The sequence below is a fragment of the Pelodiscus sinensis genome, chromosome 9 (assembly GCF_052426305.1).
Source record: "Pelodiscus sinensis isolate ZL-2025 chromosome 9, ASM5242630v1, whole genome shotgun sequence".
Taxonomy (NCBI): domain Eukaryota; kingdom Metazoa; phylum Chordata; order Testudines; family Trionychidae; genus Pelodiscus; species Pelodiscus sinensis.
The window spans coordinates 31,242,372-31,262,711 of NC_143060.1; the positions used below are offsets into that span (position 1 = coordinate 31,242,372).

General features: G+C 41.8%; 1 protein-coding gene across 2 annotated transcripts in view; it reads left to right on the forward strand.

Moving 5' to 3' along the window:
* Positions 1-20,340, forward strand: part of PRKACB (protein kinase cAMP-activated catalytic subunit beta) — a 129,547-nt gene that overhangs the window by 39,109 nt on the left and 70,098 nt on the right. Inside the window, exon 1 of one of the 2 annotated variants that reach the window (XM_089780483.1) lies at positions 14,086-14,251. The exons of the other annotated variant lie outside the window; for it this stretch is intronic. Within the exon in view, the coding sequence (XP_089636609.1) occupies positions 14,101-14,251 (151 nt within the window). The 5' untranslated portion in view covers positions 14,086-14,100. Of the gene's footprint in view, positions 1-14,085; positions 14,252-20,340 lie in introns of those variants that run through there. 2 annotated transcript variants of the gene reach the window in all.

Here is a 20,340-nt window from a genome sequence, read left to right on the forward strand (position 1 = left end):
GGCCTTAGATTCTGGAGAATAAGACAACATGAAGGAAGTGCTGGTATGCTGTGTATATCTTGACACTGATTTCTTATAAAAGCCTTCATTCGTATCTGGCTGTTCAAACAGTCATTCCACTTTTGTCATCCATCCCAGTTGAAATGTTTCCCCTGTTGCTTCACATATATTGTGCAATATGTAATGGGCAGTTACGGGCATTAGAATGGCTTCTCACTGAGGTTCAGTCTTGTGTACGAACAATGCCAGTGTCTCTTCAGTTGACCAAAAAGCTTATTTTGCTGTCCCAGGTGCAAAAGGTAGGCTGGATCAGGCAACATTGCTATTGGCCATTTCACGAGTCCCTGTGATAATCCACTGGATGGGAAAGAGCCCCTGCTTGCAGCTTTCTGAAAAGTCCTGTGTTCAGTTGGGCTGAAGCAGTCCCCCAACCTGTCTCTGTTCTCCCCCCCCCCCCCGCCCAACTAGTTAAAATAATGTTTAATTGGTTAACCAGTTAAATGGGGTTTGACATCCCTACCTTAAGCCTCAAAGTAGTTAGGAAGACTTAAGTATCCAATTCAAGTCTGGTATCTCAAATTCAGTACATCTAGGAAATTTTCTTGTATCTATTAATATGTAAAATGCCTGACCAGCATACTAGAAGTGCCCTAGGACTGCATTATGATCATTGAATTTAACTTCATAACTTTCTTTTAAGATGTGAGTAATAATAATCTCAAATGTTTAAGTAATAAATTGTTCTCATCTCATTGACACACATTACAGCGTACCAGCACTTCCTTTATGTTGTCTTATTCTCCAGAATCTATGACCTCGTTAATACTACCACAGACAGCCAATCTAAGTTATGCAACTTCAGCTACATGAATAATGTAGCTTTCTAGAGGTAAAGGCAGGGAAATCTCCAGGGAAGTCAATGATTGTGTATTGAGCAATATGTGAGGATTGATCTGCACTATTAATCTCAGTGAGGTGTTAATAATTGCTATGTAATGTAATGTAAATGTCTACATTATTTCATTCATCATGTAAGAACAGAGAAGGTGCATACATACAAGTGCCCGATTGTGAGCAACTTCTTATTTTGGTCGTAAAGGGGGGGATACAAAAAGAGAGTACCCTTTCCACACCCTGTTCCACCCCCATCAAGAGGGAGTCAAACTCAAGAAGTCTAGCATTCTTAGGCTTATTAAAACTCAGACAAGGGACAAGCTGAAGAACCTGTGGAGAATGGAGTGCATATGATCATATTTTGCACACTTATACAGTGTACTGAGGAGTGACTTGTTCTGGAATCTCTCATAAGTAAGATTTATTTTGTGAGCAGAGCTGGAAAAAGTACTGTTATTCTCGGGTATCCAGATCTGAGAGTCACCTTGTTACTCCTGTCTCTCATGAGAGGGAGTTGTGTCAGTGCAGGCCTGGGCATAATATAGCCTGTGGATGTGCATTAGTAAGAGGGAGTTGTTCTGCTATAGAATCTGTGGGCTAAGGTGAAAGCTGTTAGAAGAAGCTGAGTCAAAGGCACAGAAAGTGTTCAGGTAGGTTACTGGCTGCCATTTTTCTAAATATCAAGAGAATGCCCTTCTCTCTTGGGATCTAGTTCTGCAAACCCATAGATAGGTACTTGTATGAGTGCTAGTTAGATCAGTAGTCCCACTGAAGTAACTTTTCCACATTATACCAAAAAAGAGAACTATGCTTGACTGGGTAGTGACTATTTTGAGTACTAAGTTACAAAACTATGTTCTGTATAACCAATATTCAATGCAACAACAACCTGTACTTTCATTAAAAGGGAAATGGGGTTAGTATTGACATTGCTGTGAGATGTCCTGTAGTGAAAAGGTATACACAGCATGATGTAGAGTGATTAGCTTTACTGCATGCATTTTAATTATCTTAAATATGATATGCTACTCTGTTTTAAAAGGGAAACAAATTATAAATATGTCAGTTACTATGTGTTCTAGCAATTAAAAGAAATGAGTGAATAGTTTCAAGGTTACTTGACGAGACTTCTCTTTTTCATCTGAAAATGGATTTTTGTCAGTTTGTAGCTGAATTATTTTTCAAACCAGATAATTTACCATGGAAAATCAGTTTGTGCATTGTACCTGAAATAGCTAATTAAAAAGCTGTTCATTACAAAGGAAACCAAAAGTTTTTATTTAAGTATATAGATTTTATTTAGATTCTTTACCTGTCTTAATAAATGTTGTCAAATAAGGCTCAAATCTATACTTTTGTCATGAAGCATTCTTCAGAATACAACAAAATATTGGTATTAAATCATATTTCAAAACAAACTTAGCTTATTTTTCTCTAAATTCTGATGTAAAGCACCAATAACTTATATTTATTATTACTGAAAACTTGTCATTAGCATTCCACAATTTATAAAAGAATAAAAGCACAGATATCAGCTGTTATCTGCAGATGGAATAGATTTTGGCAAATTGTTCTGCTGTCATTCATGCTACTGGATAAAGTGACTAAGGTCTGCTGTAATGGGTGAATTGCCTTAGTTTGCAAGTTATTTAATACTGGTTGATATGCAGCTTTTTATTTAAGTTTGGTTTATTTTATGTCCAGAATATGGAGATTTTTACAGACTCCTTTAGAAGTTGTGTTATGTATATGAGAGAGAGACTGACTGACTTTCGTGATCAAAATCCACAATGTATAATGAAAAAAAATTGTAGTCCCCATGTTAATAAGGCAATCCTAGACAGGTTAAAATGTTCCCCTTATAGGTTTATTTGTGTTACCATTTCTGAGATCTGACTTGTGTCCACTTATCCTTTTTCGTAGAGACTGTCCAATATACATGACAAAGGGGTTTTGCTGGTACTTAATGGCATATGTCACCCTAGACAATGTATATGAGCCCCTAGTGTTGTGGCTTATATGATTAGATCCTATGATGATGTTGCTTGTATAGATGCGTGGACAGAAATAGCAATGGGATTTTATTACAGGGGTAGGTGTCTGGGTGAGTGTGTCTGAGGTGTGATGTGTGGCTGCTGGAAAGAATTTGCTTCAGGTTAGGGGGTTGTCTGAGAGTGAGGAATCATTTTCCAGGATAGATTGTAGATGTCAATGATGCATTGGAGGGGTTTAGCGTGGGGGCTGTAGGTAATGACTAGTGGTGGTCTGTTATTTTCCTTGTTAGGCCTGTCTTGAAAAGCAGATGCCTGGGTACTTGTCTGGCTGTCAATCTGTTTCTTCACTTCCCCAGGTGGGTATTTCAGTTTTAAGAATGCTTGATAAAGATCTTTTAGGTGTTTGTCTGTGGAATTGGAGCAAATCTGGTTGTATTTTAGGACCTGCCTGTAAACAATCAATTGTGTGATGTGTCCTGTTTGGAAGCTAGATGCATATAGCTAAGAACAGCAGTCAGTAAGTTTCCAGTGTAGGGTGGTGGTAATTTGGCCATAATTTCATTGCACTGTAGTGTCAAGAAAGTGGATCTCTTTTGTGGACTGGTCCAAGCTAAGGTTGATGGCAGGGTGGAAATAGTTGAAATCCCTGTGGACTTCTTTAAGGGTCTCATTCCTGTGCATTCATATAATGAAGATGTCCTCTGTGTAGCATAAGTAGAGGAAGGGTGTTAGAGGACGAAAGCTGAGGAAACATTCAAGTTCAGCCATTAAAATGTTGGCTTATTTTGGGGCCATGCGGGTGCCCATAGCAGTGTCACTGACTTGAAGGTATAAATTGTATATATTATTGTAGGCTCTAAAGGAATAGGTGTTCTTTATACATTAAATAATAAATTAAATATTTTGTGCCACAGCACCTTATGCAGTTTACATTAAAGAAAAGAGAGAAAATAATTCCAAAATATAAGTAAATATTCTCTGCACAGTTATGTTCCTTTCTGTTTTCCATATTCTTGTGCTAAGAATAAGTGACAAAATAAATTAAATGCACCATTGTTGAACTGATTTTTTTTTTCTATTTGCAAATAAATTCAAGAAAAAAAATCGCCTGTCTTTTAAACATTTTGACTGTTGTAATGCCTCCTAGTGGCAGTTCACACTTAGAACTCTCTGAATTTCAGTCTGTATATGGCTGTGCTTGACTCCTTTTCAGATTTGACCTAACACTTTCTAAAAATAGCTCTGAAAGCCACTAGTAGGAGCAAAGAGGCATTTAAAATTTTCAGTCTATCTTTCCACTGAAGTCAGTAGCAGATAGAAAACAAAGGAGGAAAAATAGGATGTAAACATTTTTATATTTGCAGTTTTGATATCTTGAGCTGTTTCTATAGAATAAATAAAAAACTTGCAAATGTTAAGTTTAAATGATGAAAAACATCTCTTTGGTTCTTGTTTATGTATTAAGCCATATCAATTTCAAACTAAAATGTACTTTAACAGAAAATTCCCCTATATTTGTATATTCTAGAATTGTTGACTTTTATTTTTTTTGTTTTAAAAAAATTAAAAATTGAGAAGTTGAAGAATTTATTTAAAGCATTTTACAAATGAAAAGATGTGTAAGGAAAAATGTAATGCAACAGACCAAAGGCCCATCCATCTTTCTATTATCTTTAATAGTTGGAAATGTCATAAAATAAGTGTTTCTCCGTGATGAATTAGCTTTTAAATGACTAGACTGTGTTTATACAGTACTTAGAAGATGTAGCATGCGAAATAAAATATATATAATGCAGCTGGCTCCCCAAGAGAGAACTCTCTTATTGTCATACACATAACCTAGAAATCTCTCCCCCGTAGTGGGGTCAAAAGGGAGAGACTATAGCTCCTCTAGAAAAAGACTAACTAGGGTTGAGGTGGAGAGTTAACAGATTCTGTTTCCCAACAACAGTATGGAAGCTCATATTTCCAGATCACAAAAGTAAATGTCCTGTGCTTCAGAGCAGTGAGAAACATGAGTGTGTTTTTTAAGGGGTGAAAAGGCACTTTTCCTTTAATTTATATACAAAACTATTGTGAGCTCAAGCTGTTTTCCATTAGATATTTTCACATTTTGATAGTTTAATTTTTAATAAAAGTCTGAGATAAATAATAGATTTTAGATATATCATTCTGTCATGGCATGCAGAAATGTGCAAATGTATGCAGAAAGTACAGGTTGAATCTCTAGTCCGGCACCCTGGGGACCTGACTGGTGCCAAACCAGAGAATTTGCCAAACCACAGGAGGTCAATATTATCTAGCAACAATACCAATACTTCCTCTGCTTACTGGGCTCTTAGAAGACATTTAGGGGTAAATTAGAGCTAAATAACAGCACAGAACATTGAGAGCCAGGAGTTGGTGACTGTAAACAAACTTTATGGGACCATGGGAAACTTGACCACATCCATGAAAAGTGGGCATCTGGCTAACTAAAATCACGCGGGACCACAGATGGTGTCAGACTAGTGAGGTTCAACCTGTACTCAAATTTGAAAGGAAAACCAATTGTATTTTTTAAATATTTAATCATAAACAACTACCTGTTTTTCCTAGAGAATATGCCAGGAGTTTCATTCACAAACTTAACCTGCAAATGCAACACTTAATGAGAAGTGTCCCACAGGATCCCTAATACTTTTAATGCCTTGTTTCTGGAGACAATGAAATGTTTATTTTGGCTGATTATGCCATAGTTTAGTTTATATAGAATTTAATGTGACACTTAGAAACAGTATTTAAGATGGCAATTAATATTTAGTAGAGTTTAAATAGTTACTACTTCTAAACTTAGGAATTGTGGAACATTAAAGAAGAGTTAAGACAGTTTTTCAATATCTTTTCCATTCAGCAGCTGTTCAAACATTTGAAGTGTCTTACTGGTTATTTGCTTTCTTCTAGTCCTGTCTTAGTATTGTACATGCTAAAAATGACTATTAGAAAGAGCAGATTATCTCCATACAGTAGATTAATTTCATGTCTTTTTCAGATTCTTATATTTAGTGGATTACATTGCATAAGTGTGATTGCCTGAAGTAAGATTACTGATTACTTTATCAGGAAGTGTGTGATTGTGATGTGAATTTGTGACTCAAATTTGTGACCCAATGTTATTTCTAACTTTAGCTTCCACACTTGCGTATGGAAGCATAGCAGTGTTTTGAAGCTTAACAGAAAAAAGTAATTGAAATTATATGGTAAATGTTTTGCCTTAGAGGTGGAAAGGTTTACTTATTTGAATTTTAGGAGACTGCAAATCAAGATTAAATGCTATTTAAGAACATTCATGCAACATATTTTATGATAAAGAGCTACATTACATCAATATTATTTTCATTGTTTGTTCGAGGAGCAGACTTTAATACAACGGAAAACAAAAATGCAGAATGGGTCAAAGCAAGCCATTTTCCAGAGATTGTTCGTCCAAGTTCTGAGAGACATTGGGAAACATCTGCACTTGCTTTTTTTTTTTAATCTACTTTGACTTGGTTCCACTCAATAGACTAATCAATCATCCATTCATTGTCAGTCACTTTTACCAACTCAGAAAAAGTCTGATTTGCCCAGAGGCTTTCATGGCTAGACCTAATATTTTGGGCTCCGGGGACCCATAGTAGTTTCATTTTACAGTATTTATACAACACTGTTCACCAATTTGTAAATGTTGCACATTTTGTTTAAATATCAAAAACATGTAAATCTCTTTTGATGAAAATCTGAAACCAAAGCAGAATGAAAAATGGATTTAGACTTGTCAGACTTCCATGTTGCTGAGTCTCAAGCATCTTCTCAGAAATAGACTCTGAAATGCAAATTTTAATTAAAACAACCCTTTAACATTTCAGTTTGGAGATAAAAAGGAAGGATTTGTATATTATTTTTGAGTGCTCGAGGAAAATGGGTACAGTTTTTTGTAAAAAAATATTTTAAAAAAATTGAACCACTGCAAAGAAAGGTCAAAAGTTAAGCTTATGGTGATGCACCACATCCACAATAAAACAGTGTTTAGCTGATTGCAGGGTGAGCTTAAAGTTCTATTTTATTGACTCTTCTTTGTATTTCTTCACACTTGTAATACTTTGTTTATGAAGGAATGTAGCACTTTCATTTTTTAATTGTCAGTGGCAATCTAAGGCACAAAAATATTGATTGTATATTGCAAATCCCAAGAATTTAAACAAGCATTATGTAGATATTCTGCTGTCTTTTTGATGGCTCTGAGAATTTTCTTTAAAGTATGGATATACAAGTTTCTGAATAGTTATATTTAGGATAACTTCTTATCACACAATTTATTTTAATCCTTCTAACTTCAAATTGAAGTGATCCATCTGAAGTTTCAGAGTCATGGTCTTCTTATGGCTGTGGTGTCCAACAAGCTAGCCACTAGCCACAAGTGGCTATTAGGCATGAACAATATGATTATTTGGTCAGTTAACTGGCTAGTTCACTATAGCAGTAGGCTACTGCTTTAGAACTGGCTTTACCACTGTTTTTATGGGATAGAACTTTGAGGCATTGTAAGACCTTGTTCAGAATACTCTGTTTCTGGTCAACTGTTTTCAAGGAAAATGAATCTAAACTAGAACAGGTGCAGAGGAGCTACTAGAATGATCAGGGAATAGAAGACCTATCTTATTAGAGGAGCCTAGAAAAGCTTGGTTTTCACAAAAGGAAGGATGGCTAAGGGATATAATTGCTTCTGTAAATTCTTTTGGGCAAAGGGAGGGTAAATACCAGGCAGGCTGAAGTGCAATTTAAGCTAATGGACAATGTTGGCACAAGAACAAATGGGTATTAACTAGCCACGAACAAATTAGGGATGTAATAGTGTATCCGGTTAATGTTATCAGCTACACGCATCTCCTCCTTTCTACCCACTGTGGCTATGCGAGTACATTTTTTAGTGGGCAGGCAGGCTGACCAGCTAAGTCCTGGCTCGTGCTTGGTCCCAACAGCTACCTCTGCTGCAGCTCTGAATTAAAAGGAGTTTGGGAGCCAGTGGACAGGCAGGCTGGCTCAATCAGTATGTGTCTATACCTCATTTTACACAAATTTCTGGACAGTCATGGTTATCGAATTGTCCTAGAGAGAGAACTGATACCGACAGCAGGTTTCTCAACTTCTTCAAGCAGTGTCCCGTGGGTGCTCCACTGTAGGTGTCGGGCTTGTCCGAGAACTGCAGATCGGAGATCTTTTCCAGCCATAGTCTGCCGGACTGCGCATGCACGAAATGCGGCTCGTGGCTTTTCGCACTGTTTGAGTGCACGCAGTCCACCTCCCGAAGGTTCCTCCTGACCGTCCTCAACCACGGACAGACTGAATGCTCTCTCCATAACTCCTGCTACATAGAGAGAGAGAGATATTACTTTTAGTCTTAGTTATTAGTTACAGTTGTTAGTCATTTATAGTTACTCATTCCAGTCATTTTAAAAAAAAAAATTTTTTCCTTCATAATAGTTAGTAGTTATTGTAAATAGTTCAATGCCTGGTTTTAAGAAATGCGGCGAGTGCCACGAGGCAATGCCTGCCTCCGATGGCCATTCCCTGTGTATCAGATGTATCGGGGAAGGCCACATACCTCAAAAATGTCCCCGTTGCTCAAAGCTCACGGCCCGAGCAAGAAGAGATGCGTTTAAAAATCCTCTTATTCGACAAAGCCCTGCAGCCCCAAACTCAACAACCCACGGGGCACGCAGAACAACCTAAGAAAATGAAGAAGAGACCATCTCCATCGTGATCCCTTTTTCCTTCATGGGTGAGTGTTGGCAATAAGCCAGGGACCTCAGGCACATTGGCCGCACGTGGCGCTGGAGAGCCAAAGGCAAGCCATAGTAAGTCGGCTCCAAGCCCCTCGATATCAGGCTCCATGGTTTCCAAACCATCTCCAAGGACATCCACGGCTCCGAGACCCTTTCTTGGTGCTAGACGCTCCCCGGCACTGCTCCGGCACCGAGTCGCTCCCCGGCAGAGGAGCACTCGTTGGTACCAACTCATACTCTGGCACAATCAGGATGGCCAGTTCTGAGTTGCTCTCTGCCCCAGGCACATGCGGTACCGAGACGCCTCTTGCCTTTAAGATGCTCTCCAGTGTCTTGACGCTCACTGGCACCGAGACCACCAGCACCAAGTTGACCAATGCAGAAGCGGTCAGTGACACCCGAGCACCCTTCGTCTCCCACGAGCTTGCCGGCGCCGAGTCGATCGCCGATACCAAAGAGTCTTTTGCCTCCTACACACTCATCGGTGCCAAGACACCGATCACCAACAAGGTATTCACTGGCACCGAGACGTCTCTCTCCATCGAGGTGCTCGCCGGCACCGAGCTGCCCTTCTGCATCAGGCTGCTCACTGGCACTGAGGCGCCCCTCTCCATCAAGGTGCTTGCTGGCACCGAGGCGCTCCTCGCCTTTGAGATGCTCGCCGGAGCTGAGGCGATCCTCTCCCACTAAACTCCCACCGGCCCCATCATGATCGCTGGCACCAAGATGTTCTCCATTGGCAATCTCCCCATCGGCAATCTCCCCATTCCCCAGTGCCAAGAGGCATTTCTGCACCGACTACCTTAGTACCATTGGTGCTAATCCCGCATACAGCAATTTCCACTCCAACTTCTTCTCCATGGGAGCAGCTGTTAGCATTATCTACCCAACATAGGGCTAAGAAACTGCCATCTCTGTCACCAAGCCCAGAGTTCTCGCCTGAATTACGGTCACCATCTCCAGCATATTCCAGATACTCTCGTACCCGCCATGATTCTCTGCAACCAAGACATCACTACCGTCATGATCGCTGGTCACTGAGTTATGCCACCTACTATAGAGAAAGCTCCAGTCTCCTAGATCACCTATGCTATCGACTCACTCTGACTATTATAGACGGTACCGTTATTCTGCTTCGCCATACCTTCACAATATCATTGGTTGCCTCATGCACACTCCCACTCCTCACTCATTTGGAAGCACCCAGTTCCTTCCCCATCTTCAAGAACACCAACTCCGTCAGGGTCCCCATCACATACCTGGGACATACAATAACCTCTTTCCACTGGAGAGCCTGAAACCGACCGGTTGCCTACAGACCAATCTTCCTCATCCCCAGACGACGCAGTTTTCCAAAGGAACACCTCACCGTTGGACGATCTCCATCAATTTCAGGAGCTTTTCTAAAGGGTGGCAGATAGTCAAAAGGTGCAGTTGGGAGAGGTGCAACAAAAACATCATCACCTCCTCCGTAACATTAAACAGTCTCACCAGACCAAAATCTCACTGTCATTAGATGAAGCTATTCTAGAGATAGCTGATGATATTTGGCAGTTATCCGCGTCCGTCCCACCCACCAATAAGGAGGCGGGTAAAAAGTACTTCGTTCCCGCCAAAGGGATGGAGTTTCTTTTTACTCATCCACAATCCAATTCGTTGGTTGTGGATGCAGTATAGCAAAAAGCGAAGATGCCCCAACATAAGTCCACTGCTGCAGACAAGGATAGAAAACACCTTGACTTATTTGGCTGCAAAGTATATTCCTTGGCAACACTCACTCTTCCTATGGCCAACTATTCAGCACTTTTGGCTAATCACAATTTTGACAATTATGCCAAACTCGTGACACTACTCAAACATCTACCAGAGACCAAACGGGACATCTTAAAGGCAGTGATACAAGAAGGATACGCAGCCTCCAGAACGGCTTTACATATTGCCCTGGATACGGCCGACACTGCAGCGCATATGACAGCTACATCGGTCGTTATGCGCAGGGCGTCCTGGCTGCAGCAATCATCTGCCCCCAAGGATCTTTTGTCAAAAGTCGAAGATCTATCGTTCGACAGGCAGAACCTCTTTTCCAATAAGATGGACCAACTCCTCCACTCTGGAAAGGATTCCAGGACTACTTTAAAAATGTTAGGCATGTACACTCCACTGTACCATCGGAAAAGATATGCTCCCCATCAAAAGCAAAGACCCCTTCTCCAGCAGCCTCCTCCATACCAGACCACACGAACAACAAAGGGGTAGACAACACCACCAATGGAGACGTCCACCACCTAAAGCGTCTACTCAACAGGGTAACAGACAACAAGTTTGACGCTTCAGTCGAGGGGCTGAGAGCCATTCCCACTATCACCGGTCTGGGTGCTACAAATGTGGTCTTCCACCACCGCTTAAGACCATACCTCTGTCGATGGGCCTACATCACCAACAACAAATGGGTCCTTCAAACAATTCGGCTAGGTTATACCATTCCATTTATGTCGCTGCTTTTCCCTCTCCCCTTCTGCCCTGTCCCTTTTCAGGGACCCATCTCACGAGTCCTTGCTCAGGCAGGAGGCTACTCGTCTACTCACCATCAGTGCAACAGAGTCAGTTCTGGATGAATTCAAGGGCAGAGGGTTTTATTCCTGATACTATGTAACGGAAAATAAGTCGGGGGGATGGAGGCCAATATTGGATCTTCACGGTCTCAACCCTTACCTGCGAAAAGAACAATTTTGAATGGTGACCCTGGCCACAATCATCCCAGCACTTCAGAGCGGGGACTGGTTCACGTCCCTCGATCTCCAGGACACACATTTCCACATCACCATCCATCTGACACACAGCGCTTTCAAATCAGCGCTGACCATTTTCAGTACAAGGTGCTGCCATTCAGTCTTTCATCGGCTCCATGGGTTTTCTCCAAGACACTTGCCGTGGTGATTGCGTATATTCGTCGTCTAGGCATGATGATTTTTCCGTACCTCGACTACTGCCTAATCAGAGCTCAATCATCGAAGGAAGCACGCCATGCTACAGACACCACACGCATAGTCTTCTAAGCACTGGGTCTCATCCTCAATATCACAAAGTCATCCTTTGAACCGCAGTAATTAATACAATTCATCAGAGCTCGTCTCGACTCTACTCACGAGCGAGCTTTCTTGCCAGTTACAAGGTTCCAGACAATACAGGATTTTATCCAGGTTCTGTTGATCAGCCCAACGGTTTCCATACTACAACGTCTACAACTTATGGGCCACATGACTTCCATGACATATGTTGTCAAAGACGCAAGGTTACATTTTCGTTGCCTTCAACATTGGATGGCAAAGGTATGCCCTCCAAATGTCTGCGACGTCCACACAACAATAACGATTCCCACTCACATCAAAACATCACTGGCTTGGTGGACTGTTCCAGGCAATCTAATGTCGGGCATACCCTTCCATCGCCCTCAGCTGACAGTACAGATTACAACTGATACATCACTCATCGGAGGGGGCACTCACCTCAGGCACGAGCAAGTACAGGGATTACGGGTTCCCGACGAATTGCTGCTACACATCAACTTTCTAGAACTCAGGGCAACGTACAACGCCTGCCAACATTTCCTTCCCATTATTCGAGGACAAGTCATATGAATCCTCACCAACAATATGATGACCGTTTATTATATAAACAAACGGGGAGCCAGATCCCACTCCTTATGCACAGAAGCGGTACGTCTATAGAATCTGTGCAACCGTCACAACGTTTCTCTAATTGCAGAGTATCTCCTGGGCCACCACAACTTCACGGCCGATGCCCTGAGCAGACATTTTTCTCTCAACCACGAGTGGGAACTACATCCCAAGGTGCTTTCTATGATATTTCAACATTGGGGGTTTCCGTCAGTAGATCTATTTGCTACTCACCACAATGCAAAGTGTCCTCAATACTGCTCGAGAGCAGGAATTGGGTGAGATTCAAAAGGGGACACTTTCCTCTACAATTGGAGTTGTCACCTACTATACACGTTCCCCCCACACCTCTAATACCCAGAGTTGTGGAGAAAATCATCCAAGATGGGGCCACAGTGATCCTAATAGCCCTCTCTTAGCCACAGCAGACGTGGTAGCCTTATCTCCATCATATGTCGATACGTCCTCTATATCCTTTACTGACATGACACAATCTGCTTTCGCAGAATCACCGCTCCCTGCTCCATCCATAGATCGATCATCTTGCACTGACGCCATGGTACCTAGTTGGTTCCAGCAGTCAGAAATAGCATGCTCACAATCCGCTAAATATATATTGCTAAATAGTAGAAAATCATCTATGTGAACTACTTACCTGTCAAAGTGGTCTCGCTTCTCATCCTGGTGCTTCCAATGGGCCTGGATCCAACTTCTACACCTATTCAACGTATCCTAGACTACTTGGTGTATCTTAAAAATTCCGGCCTTACCTGTGCTTCCATTAAAGTACATGTCGCCGCAATAACCGCCTTTCACCACCCTGTCAAGGGATACTCCGTATTCTCCCATCCGATAGTCATTCCCTTCAGGAATCTTTTCATTAACTTGTATCCACATCATACCCAACCTGCGGACCCTTGGAATCTCGAAATGGTCCTGAATACTTTGATGGGTAAACCTTTCAAACCTTTAGCGACATGCAACCTTCATAGCCTCTCCATGAAGGTCGTTTTCTTGCTGGCAATTACTGCCACAAGGAGTGTAGGCCAATTAGCTGCTTTATCAGCTTCACCTCCATATACGATATTCACCCACCAAGGGGTGATATTGTGACCACAACCACGTTTCCTCCCTAAAGTGAACTCGTGCTTTCACATTAATGAGCCTATAGTTTTGTCTATCTTCTACCCCAAACCACACCCTTCGCCTGAGCATGCGCGCCTACACACTTTGGACGTGAGACGAGCATTGGCCTTCTATATTGAGAGAACTAGACCCTTCCGAAAGGTGGACTCACTACTAGTATCAATGGCGGAACGTTCTAAGGGCCGTCCATTACCCACACAATGCATTTCCTCCATTATTGTGGAATGTATAAGGAGTTGCTATAACCTGCGAAACAAGCCACTACTGTCAACAATGAGAGCCCATTCGGCTCGGGCTGTTGTAGCATCTACTCCTTTTCTCAAAAGGAGTGCCCTTGAGGCATATTTGTAGGGCAGCCACGTGGTCATCGAACTTAACCTTCGCTAGACATCACGCCATCCCCAATCGCCTCATACCAGATTCAGGGGTGGCATCTGCGATGCTATCCACGGTTACAGCACATTAACTCCGAACCCTCCTCCATTCGTGAGCTATTGCTATACATTCACCTACAGTGGATCACCCACGGGACACTGCTCCAAAGAAGAAGTTACTCACCATGTGCTATAATGATGGTTCTTCGAGATGCGTGTCCTGTGGGTGCACTTCGCGCATGCGCGGTCCAGCAGACTTCAGCTGGAAAAGATCTCCGAACTGCAGCACCGGGACAAGCCCGACACCTACAGTGGAGTACCCACGGGACACGCATCTCAAAGAACCATCATTACTGCACAAGGTGGGTAACTTCTTCTTTTCTCTATCTGTCAGCCCAGAGCCAACTCTTCCTAAAACCCAATACTTTGTGGTTACATCCCATGCTAATTTGGAGTTACAGCCAGAGACAGCACTATAGATGAAATATTGGGTAGTGCTGGAAAAGGAAGAATGCTGGATTCGTTCGTGCTAACAAGTGGTTAGTGGGTTACAGTTTCTAGATGCAATAGGGACTGGGTTAGGGTTAGAGGAAGTACTTGATGTGGGGGCGTACTATGTCAGAAGTGCTCGACACTGTGGGTAGGAGACAGCACCCTTCTCTTGCCATAATAGACTTAATTAGTGATTTCTTTTTCTCCTCCATCCTACTGAACTCCGAGGAATCTATTCCTTAAGTAAGGCATAGGGCAGTCTTCATCAGTATTTCCACAGGAGCCAGGCAGGGTAGGGGGAGCCATGTTAGAGCTAAGGCAGCAGCTTTAAGAGGTGGTGAAAATCTCCTGTGTGCTTGTGACCATCTTCTAACAAACAGGCCAGGATTTGTTTTTGTTTTTCTTTTTAATGGGGGATTTTTGCCTGTAACCCAACAACTACCCACTTGTGACTAAGCTTGGGGTCATGATTACTAGTTATAAAACCTCATCTTAAAGGCTATTCACTTCAAAACAGAAGCAAAGCCTAAAGTTAAGATGAGGAAACTTATAATACTGCTGTTTAGGTTATAATCTTCTGTGGACAAAAGCAACATGGGAATGCAGGGGCAAGATTAGAAAGGCAAAGGCACAAAATGAGATCAAACTAGCTACAGGCGTAAAGGGAAACAAGAAGACCTTTTATAAATACATTAAAAGCAAGAGGAAGACCAAGGACAGGGTAGGCCCACTGCTTAGTGAGGAGGGAGAAGCAGTAACAGGAAACTTAGAAATGGCAGAGATGCTCAATGACTTCTTTGTTTCGGTCTTCACCGAGAAGTCTGGAGGTGTGCCTAACGTAGTGAATACAAGCAGAGAGAGGGTAAGTTTAGAAGATAGGATACACAAAGAACAAGTTAAAAATCACTTAGGAAAGTTAGATGTCAGCAAGTCACCAGGTCCTGATGAAATGCATCCCAGGATACTCAAGGAGCTGATAGAGGAGGTATCTGAGCCTTTAGCTATGATCTTTGAAAAATCATGGCAGACAGGGGAGATTCCAGAAGACTGGAAAAGCGCAAATATTGTGCCCATCTATAAAAAGGGGAATAAGAACAACCCAGGAAACTATAGACCGGTCAGTTTAACGTCTGTCCCAGGGAAGATAATGGAGCAGGTAATTAAGGAAATCATATGCAAACACTTGGAAGGTAATAAAGTGATAGGGAATAGCCAGCATGGGTTTGTGAAGAACAAGTCATGCCAAACTAATCTGATAGCTTTCTTTGATAAGATAACGAGCCTTGTGGATAAGGGAGAAGCGGTGGATGTCATATACCTAGACTTTAGTAAGGCATTTGATACGGTCTCGCACGATATTCTTATTGATAAACTAGGCAAATATAACTTAGATAGGGCCACGATAAGGTGGGTGCATAATTGGCTGGATAACCGTAGTCAGAGAGTTGTTGTTAACGGTTCTAAATCCTGCTGGAAAGGGATAACAAGTGGAGTTCCTCAAGGGTCTGTTTTGGGACCCGTACTGTTCAATATCTTCATCAATGATGTAGATATTGGGATAGAGAGTACACTTATTAAGTTTGCAGATGATACCAAACTGGGTGGGGTTGCGACTTCTTTGGAGGATAGGGACATAATTCAAAATGACCTTAGCAAGTTAGAGAAATGGTCAGAGGTAAACAGGATGAGGTTTAATAAAGAGAAATGCAAAGTGCTCCACTTAGGAAGGAACAATCAGTTCCATACATACAAGATGGGAAGCGACTGTCTAGGAAGGAGCATGGTGGAAAGGGATCTAGGGGTCATAGTGGACCACAAGTTGAATATGAGTCAACAGTGTGATGCTGTTGCAAAAAAAGCAAATATGATTCTAGGTTGTATCAACTGGTGTGTTGTAAGCAAAACTCGTGAAGTCATTCTGCAGCTCTACTCTGCACTAGTTAGGCCTCAGCTGGAGTACTGTGTCCAGTTCTGGGCGCCACATTTCAAGAAAGATGTGGAGAAATTGGAAAGGGTACAGAGAAGAGCGACAAGAATGATTAAAGGTCTAGAGAACATGACCTATGAAGCCAGGCTTCATGAACTGGGCTTGTTTAGTTTGGAAAAAAGAAGATTAAGGGGGGACATGATAGCGGCTTTCAAATATCTAAAAGGGTGTCACAAGGAGGAAGGAGAAAATTTGTTCCTCTTGGTTACTGAGGACAGGACAAGGAGTAATGGGCTTAAAGTGCAGCAAGGGAGGTTTAGATTGGACATTAGGAAAAAATTCCTAACTGTCAGGGTGGTCAAATATTGGAATAAATTGCCAAGGGAGGTGGTGGAATCTCCCTCTCTGGAGATATTTAAGAACAGGTTAGATAGACATCTGTCAGGGATGGTGTAGGTGGAGCTTGGTCCTGCCTTGAGGGCGGGGGGCTGGACTCGATGACCTCTTGAGGTCCCTTCCAGTTCTATTATTCTATGATTCTATGATTCTATCTTGGATTGTTGATTTAGTAAATTCTCAAGAACTAAACTGAAGGGAAAATATAAATATTAGCTTACTTTTTTTTATCACATGCTGAACACATCAGGTTTTGCCTTTTTTGTTTTGTGTTATGCGTATTCTTTTGTGCATATAAGCTTTTCAAAATTATTTTATGTAGTCTTTTTGTAGCCATCATGTAAATTGAAATATTTAATGCTATTGGAATATAAAGGTCTGTATGCTTTCCTGGTATAGATGGATTTACTAAGTAAGCTTAAGAAACAATGAATAGTCTAGTAGCACCTTAAAGACTAACGAAACATGTAGATGGTATCATGAGCTTTCATGGGCATAACCCTTAGTCTTTAAGGTGCTACCAGACTATTTGTTGTGTTTTAAGTTTTTCCAGTTACAGATTAACTCGGCAATCCCTTTGAAGCTTTTACTTTGAAGCGTTTTTGTCCCTGCTGTAATTAAATTTCTTTACAGTAGATGCCAGTAGAGATCTTCTGAATTAAAATAGAAATATGATCACCATTTCCATAGCAACAGCTTCCCTCTTGGCATTACTATTTATAGAAGTACTGCAGGGCCAGTTTTACATTACTCATCATATGGGAAACTTTCTGTCAAGGGTTAAAATATTTGTGAAAGATACTTTTTATTTAATTTCAGGCATTATTTAATAGTGGGATTATTTATTTTGCTGTATGTATTTTATTTGTTGGTATTTCTGTGCTACTCATTGTAGTATTTTTAGTTTTATATTAAATCTTCTGTTTTAAAAACCTATTTTAACAGATTAACAGTTTGATTATGCATCTTGACTGGAGTTGAAATTTGGTATGTGGGTTCTAAGTGGAAAATATTATAATCTTTGGCTAAGATTTGATTTTCTTACCTTGTTTAATTACTAATACTTGTACAGTATGTCAAAAGCAGTATGCCCATCTTAGGCATTATTTTCATCCATTTAACATGAAAACAATTAAAATATGTAGATTGTTAGCAAATACAGTCCATTTTGCATACAGAAAAAATAAACTAATTTCTCTAAAAAATGAAGCACTTTTTGTAGATAAGCAGTATCCACTTCTCCAAAAAGTAGCCTACCTTTTCCCCCAACTCTTTCCAGTGTCTTGTAAATTGTCAGCTTGCAAAGCACAAGCAATGCTGTGCTTGTTCACATACTTGCCACTAACACTTAAATTTTCTAAGAATTGTTGTTCTTAATTATAAGACAGTAATGTTTACATTTGGCATTCTGTGCTTTCCTCAGGACTTTCAAATACAACTGAGAAGGGCTTATTACATGGTATATTATCACACAAATACTTTATTATTATTATTATTATTATTATTAAAAAATGTACAAAATGTTGTAAAATTAGGATATTTAATACTGTTTATACTTTGATTTATACTCCCTTTTAAAATTTTCCCATTATTATGTGTGTTAATGACAGCTTACAAGCAAAAAATGGTTTACTGGTCAATAGGAGTTTTACTAAATTTGGCAAGATTCATGGGTTTTCAAAAATTCAGAAGTTTTCACCCTGTCTTGTAGGGTCTAGTAACAATTGTACCTTTACTTAATAAAGGAATAAAATTCTTCATCTTCAACAAACAAAAATAAACCCCCCAAAGTGTTATTTTGCTGCATTCCTCATTCTGGCTGGGGAGTAGAAGGGCAGATGAACCTGGACCTACCCCAGCCAAAGGACATGGACCACTCCCTTGGCTGTGTTCACTGGGGCTGCAGCAGGCATGGAAAGGTGTTTCTCACCTGGCCCCAAGCTGCTGCTGTGAGAGAGGGTTGGAGTAGTCCTCTCTCTCTGGGGCAGCCTGCGTATTGAACCCCTCATCTCCAGCCCCACTTGAGAGCAATGATTTAAATGAAGCATGTACATTTTCATTTTATTTTCCAAAACACAAAAATTGAGTTTAAGGACCCAAGCAATTCCAGGTAAATTTTCTAGTTGTAAATGTGTGTAAGGAAAAAAGTGCTGATTGGCAAACTGAAGTCCTAGTACAAGCAATGCCATATATGTTCGGTGCAGGAGCAAAGGAGGGTGCACTTTGAGGAGAGCACCACTGCTTAAGTAACCTTCTGCAAGTACAGAGGACTTGAAACCCACTGCCTGCAAGACAGAATGGAAAATACCTGTGCTACAAAGTTCTCTAAACCCAATCCCTCCTTCATTTTCCATCATGTAATTTAGAGAATTCAGCTGTGTGCCATTTATTTAACACTTTGACATTGAACGTTCACTATTTTTTTTAAAATATGCTACATAATCCATGAGTTAATTATACCAGGCATGACTTCACTCCACAATATTTCTCTCAAAATACAGTAATCTCTTTTTTAATGTATGCTACACAATCTTTTTCTTTTTGATTCCTTCATCCACTGCCACGTTCCATTAGACCTCTCATTTTACAAATAGGGATTTGAAATTCTGGCAGACCAGACAACTAAAATAATTAGCTGAAGACTGTATGAAAGATGGGCTTGTAAAATGGATGCCCAGAAAGAAGACTGGAAAGAAACCACCCTTCCCTGGGTAATAGGAAGGAGGAGGATACTTGGATTTCTGCTAGCTTGCCTCCTTGCTCTCTCCTCCCTGCTGCTAATCCCATAATGGGTCAGCAACCTATGACTCATTGACTCCTCCACAGCAGCACTCACCTTCCTTGCACCTTTGAAGGTAAGATGCTGCTTGGGCTTGTGGGGGAGGGACAAGGAGGACAGAACTACATGGCGAGTGGGCGGGCAGTGGCAGGACCCCCAGGGGGAGCTGGGACTGGGGTACATCCTGGCTCCCTGAGCTGCTGCACAGCAGTTGGCTGAAGCTCCGGCAGCCATCACGTGGAGGGTGGCTACTGATTTAAAAACAGCTGATCCGGGCGTCGGTGGCAGGACTTGTGTGGAAGGTGGGGTGGGGCAGGACCATTCCGGAAGGATTGTGGGGGGGCAGGACTGGGGTACACCTTGGCCCCCTGAGCCACCAAACAGTGACTGGCTGAAACTCAAGCAGCTGCCATGTGGCGGGCGGCTGCTGGTGTTTTAAAAACAGCTACTCCATTGCGCAGGTAGTGGGACCTGCATGGTGAGGGGTGGGGAGGGAGATAAAGTACAGGGCTGGCGGAGATGAGGGAGGAAGAAGGGACCCTGGCTGGTGGAGATAGGGAGGGGAAAGGGCCAGACTGATGCCTTGCATCTGGCCAGAGGGGGTCACCGGGGAACTGCATGGCAAGCGGCAAATCTCCGCCGCTTTGTAAGGAGGCAGACGAAGCCCTGGGAAACCCAGCCTCAAGCGGAGGGCGGAGGAGAGGGAGCGAGGCATCCAGCCAGAGGAGGTCACCGAGGAATGGCGCAGAGAACCTCTGGAGGCAGGGTAAGCCCTGCACAGCTGCAAGTGACCAGCCAGCTGGGGAAATCCAGCTGCCCACTGCAAGCGGGGGGGGGCAGAGGAGAGGGAACAAAGC